Below are 14,680 nucleotides of genomic sequence, written 5' to 3' on the forward strand. Positions count from 1 at the left end.
AAAATTAGATATGACATATAAAATCCAGAAGGCAAAATAGTAGAAGAAAGTACTACCCATACAGTAATAACACTGAATGTTAATGGATTAAACTCTCCAATCAAAAGACATAGTCTGGCAGAATGGTTTAAAAAACAGGACCCATGTATATGCTGTCTCTACTCAAAGGTCATGAGGCCAAGGACACAAATGGACATTTACATGTTTATAGCAGCAATATTAACAATTACCAAGTGATGGAAACAGCCAAAATGTCCATCAACAGACAGTTGACTAAACAAACTGTGACATTTACATAAGATGGAATATTATGCAGCTGTAAGACAGAATAAAGTTATGAAGTATGTAACAACATGAATGGACCTTAAGGACATTATGCTGAGTGTGATTAGCCAGAAACAAAAGGACAAATACTGTATGGTCTCACTGACATGAACTGACGTTAGTGAATAAACTTAGAATATTTCCTTGGTAACAGAGACCATCAGGAGATAGAAATAGGGTGAGATATTGGGTGATTGGAGCTGAAGGGATACAGACTGTGCAACAGGACTGAATATAAAATCTCAGATATGGACAGCACAATACTACCTAACGGTAATATAATTATGTTAAAACACTGAATGAACCTGCATGTGAGAATGATAGAGGGAGGAGGACTGGGGACATAAATGAAATCAGAAAGAAAGATAGATGGTAAAGATCGAGATGGTATAATCTAGGAATGCCTAGAGTGTATAATAATAGTGAAATGTACAATGTACAAATTTAAGAAATGTTTTTGCCTGAGGAAGAACAAAGGAATGTCATTATTGCAGGGTTTTGAAAATAGATGATAATTAATACTTTAAAATGTCACCTTATGTGTGAGACTAAAGCAAAAAATGTTTATTTGTTGCAAAATTTATATTTTGACTAGAGCATTTCCTAATATAACTCATGTAGATAGTTTGATTGAATGTCATAAGTACTTGGAATCTCAGGTAGCACATGAGATTTTGTTGGTTTGTCCAGAGTGATGCCCCGATGAATCCCAGAGTGATTTGATCAGTGACTAGAAAAGTATTTGCAAGCCCCCTTTGGGGAATGGTGAGAGTGGGGAGAAATTAAACTTCTCCAAGTTGAATTCTTGATATTCTCACAAGCAGTGTGAACAACCAAAGCTATAGGCTGAGCCCCCAGGCTTGGGGTTTGTTCACATGAAACTTAACCCCACAAAGGATAGGTCAAGTCTACTTAAAATTTAGGCCTAAGAGTCACCCCCAAGAGAGCCTCTTTTGTTGCTCAGATGTGGCCTCTCTCTCCAGCCAAGACAATGAGCAGTCTCACCACCCTCCCCCTCTCTGGGTGGGACATGACTCCCAGGGGTGTGGACCTTCCTGGCAACGTGGGACAGAGATCCTGGAATGAGCTGAGACTCAGCGTCAAGGGACTGAGAAAAACCCTAGAATGAGCTGAGAATTAACATCAGGGGATTGAGAGAACCTTCTCGACCAAAGGGGGAAGAGTGAAATGAGACTAAGTGTCAATGGCTGAGAGATTCCAAACAGAGTTGAGAGGTTATCCTGGAGGTTATTCTTATGCATTAAGTAGATATCACCTTGTTGTTCAAGATGTAGTGGAGAGGCTGGAGGGAACTGCCTGAAAATGTAGCGCTGTGTTCCAGTAGCCATGTTTCTTGATGATGATTGAACAATGATATAGCTTTCACAATGAGACTCTGCGAATGTGAAAACCTTGTGTCTGATGCTCCTTTTAGCTATTATATCAGCAGAAGAGTAGAACATATGGAATAAAAATAAATAATAGGGGGAACAAATGTTAAAATAAATTTAGTTTGAAATGCTAGTGGTAAATGAAAGCGAGGGGTAAGGGGTATGGTATGTATAATCTTTTTTTTCTCTGTTATCATTTTATTTCTTTCTCTGTTGTCTTTTTATTTCTTTTTCTAAATTGATGCAAATGTTCTAAGAAATGATGAATATGCAACTATGTGATGATATTAAGAATTACCGATTGTATATGTAGAATGGAATGATCTCTTAATGTTTTGTTTGTTAATTTTTTTAATTAATAAAAAAAGTTAAAAAAAAAAAAAACATCCGTTAGTGGCTGATTTGTTATCATGGCACAAATCCTATTCAGACTTACAGACCACATGCAGTGTTTCCAGTTCTTGGAGCCCAAACTCAGCACACAGATCTGGGGCTTTACTTCTTAGGATACTGTTTCCTAAGTCAGTAATAAGGGCACTCACAATTCAGGGCTTAGGCTTCAAATCTCTGGCAACCACCACCGAGAGTCTGAAAAGAGCACCAGATTACTCTCAGCTGACATGAAATCCCTGAGACGAATCTGCGCCAAGCCTAGCCAAGTCTGTAAGGGCTTCTGTTGGCTTGACAATGAATTTGTCACTCTTCTTTCAGAGCCAGGAGTCAACCACAACATCAGAACTTGACTGCGCAGAGACCCAGTTATTAAATACTTAAGTGCCGGGCATATGCTCTGAAGTGGAGTAAAGAAACTTCGGACACAGTCTGTCTTTATTTCTACTGGTTTAATGTGCTCATTTATAAAGAGTACATTTAATAGATAATTGTCTCTCTTCTCCCATCCCTCTTCCCTCAGGAAAGCCAAAGCTTCTTCTTGCAACAACTGATGAATTCTCTTTATTAGTATTGATAAATAATCCTAAAATACAGCATCTTTGAAATTAATTTTCAAGTTGATGTTCTTCCGTGAAAATGTATGCCAGGAAAGAAAGATCCAAGATAAATGGAACATTTTGATGATTCAGAGTTTTAATTTAGTGGCAGGACTTAAAGACATTTTAATCTCTCAGGGCATGAAAAAATTTATGAAATTATTTGAAACCAGTGACTAGTAGTATTTATGTGTTTTCAGTCTGAGCAAATTCAGTTGCAGTAGGGAAAAGAAAATAAATTTGAAGTCAGACCAGAAAACTCATCCATTTTTCCACCAGTATTAATGTCTTGTCATATTTGCTTCTGGTCTTTCTCATGTTTTCAAAAATTATGTAAGCTATATATGAACAATTATCACTTCCTTAAAAATTAGAATGTGACAGAAATAAACCCCCACCTTAACCTTGACCTCTATCATGATCCTTACTAACTTGACCTTGAAGCAGAGATTCTCTTACTAGAGTTTTTTCAGAATATCTTTACACACACACATAAATTATTATTTCATGAGTTTTTTATGTAATAGTGATCTCTTTATGAAACAGCCACCTTTTAAACATGATGTGCTATATTGCATAGTAAAGTTACCTATCATATTGCACCACACAGTAAAATAACACATAATATTGTGTGAAATGATAATTTCATTATGACAACTGTTTGTATAGTCCCAGTAATCTGGAATCAAATATCTCATAGCTTTTCCAAGTTCTGTTCACAGTGGATGGCATCATTTCCCCTAAAACCCAAGCAAAGAAACTTGGGTTGCTCTGATTCTCTGCCACACCAGACTTTATATTCCCCAAAGTTAGGTGGCAGATGCTGCTTCTTTCTTCTATGCTGTGCTCTTCCACCTGCTCCTTTCTCTTTCTTCTTTTTTTAACTTTAAATTCCTTTTTCTTTGGAAATACTTTCAAATTTATAGGAAAGTTACCAAAATAATATAAATCCTATACAGAGAACTCCAACATTCCCCTTTCCTCCCAGATATTAAGATCCACCAATTTGAACATTTTGCCACATTTGTCACATCATTCTTTGTATCCAACAGTTTATCTGTCTGCCTGTCTGTCTCTATCTATCTATCTATCTATCTATCTATCTATCTATCTATCTATCTATCTATCTATCTATCTATCTATCTGTCTGTCTGTCTGTCTGTCTGTCTGTCTGTCTGTCTATCTATCTATCTATCTATCTATCTATCTATCTATCTATCTATCTATCATCTATCATCTATGGCTCCCTTCTTGCCTCCCTCCACCTATCTCTCTATTTATCAATCCATTTTCTAAATACTTGAGTCTAGGTTTTATACATCATGCTCCTTGGACACTGTATTAGTTTGTTAAGCTGCTAGAATGCAATATACCAGAAATGGAATGGCTTTTAAAAAGAGGATTTGTTAAGTTGCAAGTTAATAGTTCTAAGCCTATAAAAATGTCCAAACTAAGACATCCAGGTAAAGATACCTTAATTCATGGAAGGCTGATGTGTCTAGGACAGCTTTGTCGGCTGGATAGTCACGTGGCTGGCATCTGCTGCTCCCTTGCTCCTGGTCTCCATTGCTCTCAGCCTCTGTTCCTGTGGGGGGTCCGTAACTTTGCTTCTCCAAGGCTGGCTTTCATCTCTTGGCTTCCCTTGGCTCTCTCCAGGTTCTGTCTTGCTTCACTTCTCATGGAAAGGCACATGGCAATGTCTGCTGGGCTCCAAGCATCTCCAAACATCTGTGTCTCTGTTCTCCAAGTGTCGACATCTGTGTCAGGTCTGCTCTCCCTGTTGGCTCTGATCCTTCACTAAAATGGTTCCTCTTTTAAAGGACTACGATAAACTAATCAAGGCCCACCTGGAATGGGTGGAGTCATATCTCCCTATTGGATTATGTGGTTGCTTTCTTTTTTGCTATTTTAAAGGATGTTGCAATACTCACCCTTCAATATGTCTCCTTAGCCACATATACATCTTTCACTAGAGACCTAAAAGTAGAATTGTTGAGAAATAGGGTGTGCACATTTTTACACTTAATAGATATAACAAAATTGCTCTCAACAGTGGTTATGACAATTTTTATTACTGTCATCAACACACCTGAGAATGTTTTTTTCCAAACCCCCATCACTATGTAATATTGTTAGATCTTAAAATGTTGGCCAGTGTGAGGGATTAAAAATGTTTATTATCATTTAAATTTGCATTTTCCTCAGTGCTATTAGGATTCTGTGAATTGTCTGCCAATACATTTTGCAGTTTTCTATGACATTGTCTTTGACTTCTTAAATTATCATTTAAAATAATTCTGTGTATTATATGTTCTCTTACTCATCTTTCATTTGTCTTATCTTTGTATATGCTATTTCTGATTAAGTAGAAGTTTAAAATTTCTCAATGATTTTCCATTTTATATTCTTTATTTTGGATTATTTAATATCTTTCTGACCTCAGGTGTTAAATTTGAATTTTCTTTTCACATCAGTTAATTATTTTGATATTTATGTCCATCTGGGCTTTATTTTAGATTTTATAATTTTATTTTTTCCATAGAGCTAACTCCTGTTCTAATTTCAGTCGTCTAAAATTACTATAGTTTTATAGAGCATCTTGTATAAGAGTAGATTATGTCCTAAATTTGCTTACTTCATCTTTTGTCTCATTTATTCTTGTACATTTATGCTTCCATATGAATTTTAGCATTAATTTGATAATTTCCACAGGTAATTCTGTTAGAATTTTGATAGATTGCATTGAATTTCTAAATTAATTTGTGAGGAATTGTTACATGCAAAACATTGTGGATTTTAACTTATGGACTTGGGATATTCCCTCATTTATTTAGGTGTTTTATGTCCTTCAACAATTGTCTTTTGGCTTCTTTATGAAGTTTTTCGCTTTTGCTAGCTGTATTTTTGAAAATATATAGAATGAAAAATTTTTGCCTCATTTTTTATTATTTATCATTGCTGTTATTGAGTTTTATGTGTAGATCCTATCAGCAGTCTGTTATGAATTTCTAATAGTTTGTCAATTGACAGTTTTGGATTTTCTACGTAAACATGCTTACAGTTCCTCCCTACTTTGTATTTCCACCCTCCTCCCAATGACATCCTGTCTTCTTGTGAGCTCTGTTACACATTAAAAATAATTTAAAAATATATTATCCAGCATTTGTAATTGGCATTGCTAATTTGATTATTTTTCATTAAAAGAAAAACTAAAGGAGTGTTATGCTATTCACTTTTACAAAATAAAAAAATGAAAACTCTCTGATAATTTTCCCTTCTGGGAGAAAAACAAGGATTTCAGTATAGTATTATCTCTTTAGAATTCTGCACTTGAGTGTATCTCTTTGCATATGTGTATTTGTGTGCGTGTGAGTGTTCAAATATATTCCTAAACAAGTTTTCTTTTCCTACAAATAAAGCCTACTTTTATACTGCTCTGCAGTTGGGTTTTCTCTATTAATCATATGCCTAGGAAAATCCACCTCCTCACCTGGACACCTGATGCCTCCTCATACATCTTCTGCACCTAAAGCTACTGGCTTCTTGCAGAGACGCCTTCTCTCAGCATGCACCATGGCTGCCTGACTGCAGTGGGGCAGCTTGGGGAGTGTCCTCAGATTGTCCTGGTTGTGCAGGGCGCCTTCTCTAAAGCCACAGACAACTCCGTGAAGACTCCACAGTCCTCCAGCTCTCCCACCCCCCTGGGATGAGAATCAGGGGCAGAAGGAACGAGGTTGTGACCAACGTCTGTTGCTGGCCAGCAGCTCCAGGTCCCGGTGGGTTTGTGGGTTGATTTTGTAACCAAGAAGTCAGGACTTAGGGGATGATTATGGCAACGGAATTATTATATAAATATTCCTTTTTCGTTTCTGGTCTATCAGAGTAGACAGAGGGAAATACCTGAAATCTTTGAGCTGTCATCCAGCTGCCCTGATCTCTGATAATGATTGTATGGTCTTTATCTTGTGCCTTTGTGATTGCAAAAACCTGGTGACAGACCTTCACGGGTACCCACATATCCAGTTTTTCGACTTTAGAGTCTTGTGATCACTACAGACAGCCCCTAATGTTTATTAATGATGGTCTTGGGTCAGTCCAGAACGAACCCACCCCAAGTCCAAAGTTATCCTGATAACCGAGACTGGATTTAACCAAAATGGGCCTGCCTAACATAAGTGGTAGCTTAGATTTTAACCTACAAATCACCTATACCTCATTACAATACTTAAAATCACACCCATCATCATATTAAGGTGCCATTTTCTGACATGAATTCTGTGACTAAGCATGTAATCAATATGCGCATGCTTGATAATGAAATCACAGCTAATTACATCACCTGGGGCCACTGTGCTCCTTTATCCCAAAACCTGCCCAGCTGTGCTGGTTTGAATCTGTGGTGGACCCCAGAAAAGCCATGTCCTTTAATCTGCATTCAGCATTGATGGCTGGGAGCTTTTTGATTGTTCCCATGGAGATGTGACCCACCCAATTGTGGGTGGTAACTTTTGATTAAATGGTGTCCATGGAGCTGTGTCTCCACCCAATTGTGGGTGGTAACTTTTGATTAAATGGTGTCCATGAAGATGTGACCCACCCAATTGTGGGTGGTGACTTTTGATTAAATGGTGTCCATGAAGATGTGTCTCCACCCATTCCGGGAAGGTCTTGATTAGCTTGCTGTAATACTTTAAGAGAGGAAACATTTTGGTGAGAGTCCCTTTCTAGAGCCAAGAGAAAGCAATGAGAGTTCCACAAAGAGCCAGAGACCTTTGGAGTTTCCTGAAGTAAGAGGCCTGGAAAAGAAGCTAGCAGACACCGCCATGTTCGCCATGTGACTTTCCAGTCGAGAGAGAAACCCTGAACTTCAACGGCCCTTCCTGAGTGAAGGTAACCTCCTGTTGGTGCCTTACTGTGGACATTTTTATAGACTTGCTTTAATTGGGACATCTTCATGGCCTTAGAACTATAAACTAGCAACTTAATAAATTCTCCCTTTTAAAAGTAGTTCTATTTCTGGTGTACCACATTCCGGCAGCTAGCAAAGTAGAACAGCATCTTTTAATGCTATAAAACTATTTGAATTACTGTAGTTTGGGGAGACAGATTTTTGGGCAGATAAGCCATCTGCTCTCCTGCTTCATGCCAAGCAATAAACTCTTTTTCTCTTTGAAATCTTGGTGTCTCGGGAATTGGTCATTTGAGTGTACTGGGCCAAATAATCCACCCCTTTGTCCAGTAACAATTTCTTTTTCAATAACCAGAGTCTGCAGTGGAGTGGTGTATGCAAAAGCAAACACGTCTGGCTGGGCAACCTTTTCTGTCACTGATCCAACCTCTGAGGGGAGTCAGGTTTCTAACCTGGAGTGTATGGATGAGTTTCAGAGAAAAGTCTATGAATGTCCTAAAACTCCACACAAGTGTTTTCTATGTGAGAGTGTATGTGGATTTTTCACTTAATATTACCAAAATAAACTATAAGTTTATAGTGGTTAGGCATTGTGTAGTGGGCTCAGAGTCAGACTGCCTGGATTTGCATTTCAGCTCCACTGCTTGGCTGTGTGACTTTGGACAAGTTATTCAACCTCTTTCCGCTTCTATGGTCTCAAAATGGCAGACATGACCTTAAAGGGCTGCTGTTTGGATTTAATGTGAGGATTTTATGGGCATATGAAGCCCATTATACAGTGGCAGGCACTTAGTAAACACTCAAAAGTCTTTAAAATTATCAGGATATTCTCAAAGGAATGTGTAACCCTCAAAAAATTATGAACCAATGACCTAACATATTTTGGGAATTATGCTAATAAAAATCAGTCTTTGAATTGGAAAGTCTCACTCACTCCTAATTATAACAAAACATTCATTAGCAAAGAATAGAGATGTATATTCATAATGAGGCAGAAAGTTCTGAAAATGTGTAAGACTAATTAGTACTGTGCTTCCTCGGGAAAAAAGGATCTACTTCATTCCAGGTTAACCCCCAAATAAAGCACTTTCAGTATATTCCTGGCTATTGTGCCATGGTAACTTGTGATAAAACACTGAAATAAACTATTCAGGGTGACAGTATAAACTGCAGTTCTATACTTGTGAACACTCTGGTCAACAATTGTTTTCTTTTACAGTTATCACTAAGTTAAAAATTACAGAAGCAATGAGATTCTGCATCTTTTAATGAAAGATAAAACAACAATATAAACATACACAAATTTACAGAGAAGGGGTCAGTTTTAATACATTTGGAGTAAAAGGTGTTTCTCATTTAAGTGTGGTATAAAAATAAATGCAAGAAACATTAACCGAGAATGTACAGACAACAAAGACGTGAGCTTGTTTCTGACTATGAACACATTGGTGAGATGAAACTTTCGGTGTTAATTTATTGAATAATAAATGTGAAGCCATATGTATATTTACCGATATATACTTTTCTAAAAACAATTCTTCCAGTCTGTGACTGACTGAACTTTTAGTGAACTGTGTGTCTAGCAGAAGCTTTGAGAGAAAGGTGGGGGGGTGGGGGGTTGGGGGGGCGGGCAGGGAAAGGTTTTACTTCACTCGAACTCGTTAAAAAGGAAAAAGACACAGATCCAGCTTAGCACAAGAAGGAAGTAAGCAGACAACATCTTTGAAATGGAGGCATTGAAAATGGTAAGAAGTCCTTTGGAGATGGAAATGCCTTAATGTACACAGAAAAGAACAATTCAGGTCCTTTGCTCATGCAACACCTTGGTTTAATGTCCTCTGTTCCAGGTTAACAACAGTGAGCTACAAAATATGTGCAACAATTCCAATCTGCTTCTCTGCTACAAGACGATCCATTCAGTAAGACTGAACGAGGCTTGTTAACCTCTTTGACGTGAGAGATTTCCCCTGGAAAAAAAAAACCAAACAAACAGAAAACATAGTATGATCACTGGACATCTGTGTATTAGCAGCATCTACTTACTGCAGCTGATTTTATGCAAGGCTCAAAACTAAACCCTTTAGGTACATCTTAGTTCAAACTTCATGACCAACCTCCCACCCTTCCTCCCTCCCTCCACCAACACATCAAACGAAATGACCCTCTCTCCCTCCACCCTTCCACCCCCTTGATTCCCACTGCAAACAGACTGATGGTTTCACAGCACAGATTAGCAAATCATAAAACATGTCCATCAACGTTCCATCAAGGCTTAGCAAGGATGCAATACCTAGGCTCACAACCCATTATAAATATGAGTTACAACAAATCTTAACAAGCTGCTCTGAAAGCCAGCAGTGTGAATGTATTCTTGTTCAAGAGCTGAAATTAGTGCGGCAATTATAAATATCTAGGGATGTAGAAGGTATGACTCAATCAAATAAAATGAACTTTTGAGGATGTCATTCGTGGAATCTCAAGATTGAGCCCATACCCTATCCTGCAAAGTGATGGAGAAAAGGGTACCAATTATACACCTAAATGTAAAAGTCTCTCTGTTCACTATTTCAAACTGTAGAAATCTTTCTGTCCTTTTCCATCTCACTTTTTCCACTCCAATCCTAGAAAAATCCCTTATGTTCTGATTCCACATTTTGTGTTAATACCTAGAATACATACTCATTATTTGGCAATGTTGTAAGCCAATACTGTCCTGATAAATAACTACTTTAGAGAGTAAGGAAATTGCAAATTTCTGATCAGAGTAGTCGATTTGTTGATTGGTGGTTTCTGCTCTATCTCCTATTTTATATGCTCTAGTATAAGAATAGCTGGCCTACTTATTGAATGGAATTTTTGCTTCTCAGTAGGTAAAATAACAAGGGAAGATCAAAAGATTTTTGGAGAAATAGAATATTTTAGAAATATATATACATACAGACATAGCAATAGTCTTTGTACATAATATGGCATGGAGTTTGATAAGGGGATTGGTGGGGTTTTGGGAGAGAAATCATCACTCATGGTCATATTTTGGGAAAAGAACAATATTTTTTAAGCTAGGGACAAACTTACTTTTTATACTGTAGAGTAACTGATAAGGTTCCTTCTGTTGATATAAACAGCAGTAAAAACAAAACAAAAAAATACACACATGCACAAATACACTAATAAATAAATAAACAAAAAAAAACCCCAAACACCTTTTTCTTTTAACTGGGGAAAAGGGTTTACAATTTCGCTTTAGGCAATTGATAGTGGAAGAGACCAAAGTTTAAGGAAGGTTTTTCCTACTGTGCTGTCCTTGAATCACTTTTAAGGAAGAAAAATAACAAAAGACAAAGCAGTTTGTTAACAAAAGACCCTAATTTACATTGCATGTTGGTCTTATAAACAAAATAGGCACTTTTTGCTACAACTTGTATGCCTCAGTTTCCTCATTCCTAAAATGGGGATAGTAAAATTACCTGCTTTAGCAACTTGATCTGAAGACTTGCACAAGCAAATTATTTAAACTTTTCTTGGAACATTCTAAGTTCTCGGTTATATTGGCTCTTTATTATTATTATTATTATTATTGTTTGTTGCTGCTTTATTTTTATTTGCTCCCCTCACCTGGACATCCTGACCCATAATCATTACCTCAACTCTGAGGAGGGCAGAGAATTGCTAATTAAATGAAATGCTGAAATTATACCAACTTTCCACCCCAAACCCAGGCAATACGTTAATCAAATAATGTTGGAATAAAAAAATCACTTTTATTTAAAGACTACACTATTACTTCTATTTACTACCATCTTTCCCAGCTCTACAGGATACTAATTGTGCTGTCACTGTAAATGTATACATGTGTGCATATATATCTATTCTGAGGCTAAATAATTTATCTTCAAAAATGGTTATTCTTTTTATTGCCATTTGGGGAATGGATGGAAGTATTTATTGGTAACAAGTGGTTGAAAATACTGGGAAAAAGAATGAAATAGTTCCATTGAAATAGCCATTTGAAACACAGATACAGCCGTTTTGATTTGGACTGCAGAAACTTCTTATACATTTAATAAAAAGTAACACAGTTCTCATTCTACGCTGTTTTGGGTGGGGGGTGAAGGGGATATTTCAAAGCCACTGTTACTTGGCCTGACATGATCTTCGTCAAAAAAGGAGTGTGTCAACAAATTTAACTTGAAGAACTCTTGTTTCAGGAGATAATTAAAAATCACTTTTGCATGGACGCTCATAGAGAAGCATAGACCTAGAGTAAAGCTGATGCTTTGTGATGGAAAAATTGATCAACAGAATGGTAAAGCATATGAATATATGTTAATATAGTCAAATTCTTGGTGTGATATGCATTTTCAGTGCAGTTTCCCCGAAGCGGAATAGAATCAGCACTGGTCAGTAATCTTCTCATAATTTTCCCAAGTTGAAGAATCTGAGAAATTTTTATAGCTAAGTTCTAAAATTTTTATTTTGGAAGCTGAAAGGGCTAATAACCCTTACAGATGGCAATTTTTTAGCAAATTGCTTTATAACTGATTCTGTATGAATGGTACTTTTTTTTAACCAAATGACTATATATGTGTTATGTGATTTATAACTTGCTTATTAAATTCTGAAGGAAATATATTACAGTGGAATTGGAAATCTGAAGAGAAAGACAAGTACAGAATACTCAGAACAAAACAAAACAAACTCAAGATCATATGGGATTTTGTAATTTCTGGTTAATGGACAATATGCTAGAAAAAGAAGCATATAATCAGTTTCCAGAAAAAACAAATCTCAGACTGCAAGCTGGGATCTAAGTAACACCGGGCATCATCCTAAACTGCAACACAATGACCACAGAAACAGAAAGAGTTTTCTAGTTCCTCCCAATAAAACTTCTCCTCTACCAAACCAGTTCCTTATTATCCTAAACGCTGTGTAGAAATTTTGTCATAACCAAGAAAAACAAAACAAAACAAAAACAAGCAGCAAGTGTTTGTTGTTTGCTTTATCCAATTATCTATAAGCAGTTATGAATTTTACCTGATATAAAGATCATTTGTGGTCTTAAGGTAGCAACACACAGTTGGTAATAAGGAACTATGGGTTGGTAGGAATGGATGTGGCAGCCAGGTTCCTAGAACAGCACAAGAGATGGCGGGTGTTGGGGGACGGAAGTAACTTTCCACACTTCATGTTAATTCATGAAGGAAGAAGAGAATAGCTACAATACCATTTGTTTTAGTGTTGTCAAAAAAACCCACAACAGTCTTTCCCAGTCTACAGACACTACACAGACTGAGGGCAAATGAAGGGATAGAACTTTATAGCATGACTGTGATTGGGCTTAAAGACAAGAATAAAGGATGATCAGTGTCTTTTGGATTTTTCCTTGGTTTTAACTTCTTAACTCTTGTGTTTTCTACTTGTTTATTTCCTGTCATTATCTCCCAGTCTCTTTTACAAATTTCTATTGTTCTGAAGTGCACTTAGAATAACCTGTAGGCTCCAGAAGCCAAGGTGATGGGCTGGGAATAAGAAAGGGCAAATGTCGTCATAGTTTTTTCCACCGACTTGTGCAACCCAACCGTCTGAGCACATGCCCAGGACATAAGGCCAAGGGAGTACACAGATTGCACTGCACCTGAAGTCTTGTGTTCAGTTACTATTTAGGAGGATTATTGATGAATTGGAGCAAATGAGGCAAGCAACTACTATGGTGAAAGAACATGAAATCATTACATGAGAAAATATTAGGAGGCCTCTTTCCCATGCAAGTCTTACCCAGACAGAATTTGACATCAAATTTGGAAGTGTCTTTATTAAGCCTTTTTAGGTGGGTCAACTTAGCTTTCATAGAAACATCTTTTTCATTTCATACTCAAATTTCAACACCTTATATAATATTTAAATAAGTTGTGTAACTGAAATAATCATGAACAGCTATAGGAATAAACACGAATGACTCTTGGTACTATGCAATTCAACTGGTGGTTGCAGAAGTCTGTGGACAAAACTAGAAAGCAGCCCTTTAGCTGTAACATTCCGTGTGCCCTTGATATTTGTCAGTGGAGAGAGTGAAGAGAATTGAGTAGTTTAGTTTCAAAGTGTGGTCTCAAGCCTAGCAGCGTCAGCATTACCTGAGAAATCATTAGAAAGGAAAATTCTTGCAACCCACCAGTGAACTACTTAAATGTACACTCTGGAAGCAGAGGGAAAGGGATCTGAGTCGTAAGAAGGTGACTGTGATGCATCCTAAAGTGTGAACCAGTGACCTTGGTAAAGAGAGGTTCTTAAAGCTTCTAAGTAGGTCACAGTCCTTAAACTTCATTGCTCTGAGTTTTGTAACCAATGGAGATCCCTAGGATACACAGACATATACAGACAGAGAGACAGAGAAGAGATTATTCTAATTCAGTTTATCTAGAGTGAGGTCATTTTCCGAGCTCCTGATGATTTTGAGAGAGGGGCAGCTGGATAATACTTAACTAGGGATTTTACCTAGAGGAAATAAAAATAAAACATTTTATTGGTTCAAATCAATTAATAAATTGATGGTTCAAATACATTAATGGTTCATATTATTCTGCATGGCTCCAGGAAGTAGAACTAGGATCAGTACTTGGAAGTTCCAGAAAAGTAGATTATGCTCACAAAGAAGAAAAGACTTTCTAAAAGATGGAATGAACTGCCTTGGAGGTATAAGGGTACATCTTTAGGACTTACAGCCAGCAAAGCTAGATGCCCACTCACCACTGAATCTACAGAAGAGATACATGCAGCAGGCTGGGGATTGGGCTACGCAAACAAAGGTCCAAGTTCTTTTTCAGTTTTGAGACTCAAGAAAAATAACTTATCACTCAATATTTCCTGAAAGTACCCTGTATTATTTATTATAAAATTAGAAAATGGAAAGGGTTTCTAATAGCGTTTTCTTTCTGTTTTTAGAAATACATGCTTGCTAAAAACTAATAGATATATAACAAGTGAACAGTCTTGCTAATTGATGCTTGTTATATATTCCCTTTTGTAGTAACAGAACCACGTCTACTGGGTAATTTTTCTATTTCTGG

General features: G+C 37.0%; 1 protein-coding gene across 1 annotated transcript in view; it reads right to left on the minus strand.

Annotated features, from left to right (window-relative positions):
- Nucleotides 1-9,263: 9,263 nt before the first annotated feature.
- RGS7 (regulator of G protein signaling 7) overlaps nucleotides 9,264-14,680 on the minus strand; it is a 532,876-nt gene continuing 527,459 nt past the window's right edge. The window contains exon 17 of the mRNA XM_077167813.1: nucleotides 9,264-9,580. Within this exon, the coding sequence (XP_077023928.1) occupies nucleotides 9,530-9,580 (51 nt within the window). The 3' untranslated portion in view covers nucleotides 9,264-9,529. The remainder of the gene's footprint in view (nucleotides 9,581-14,680) is intronic.

This window comes from Tamandua tetradactyla, chromosome 7 (assembly GCF_023851605.1).
Source record: "Tamandua tetradactyla isolate mTamTet1 chromosome 7, mTamTet1.pri, whole genome shotgun sequence".
Lineage (NCBI taxonomy): Eukaryota > Metazoa > Chordata > Mammalia > Pilosa > Myrmecophagidae > Tamandua > Tamandua tetradactyla.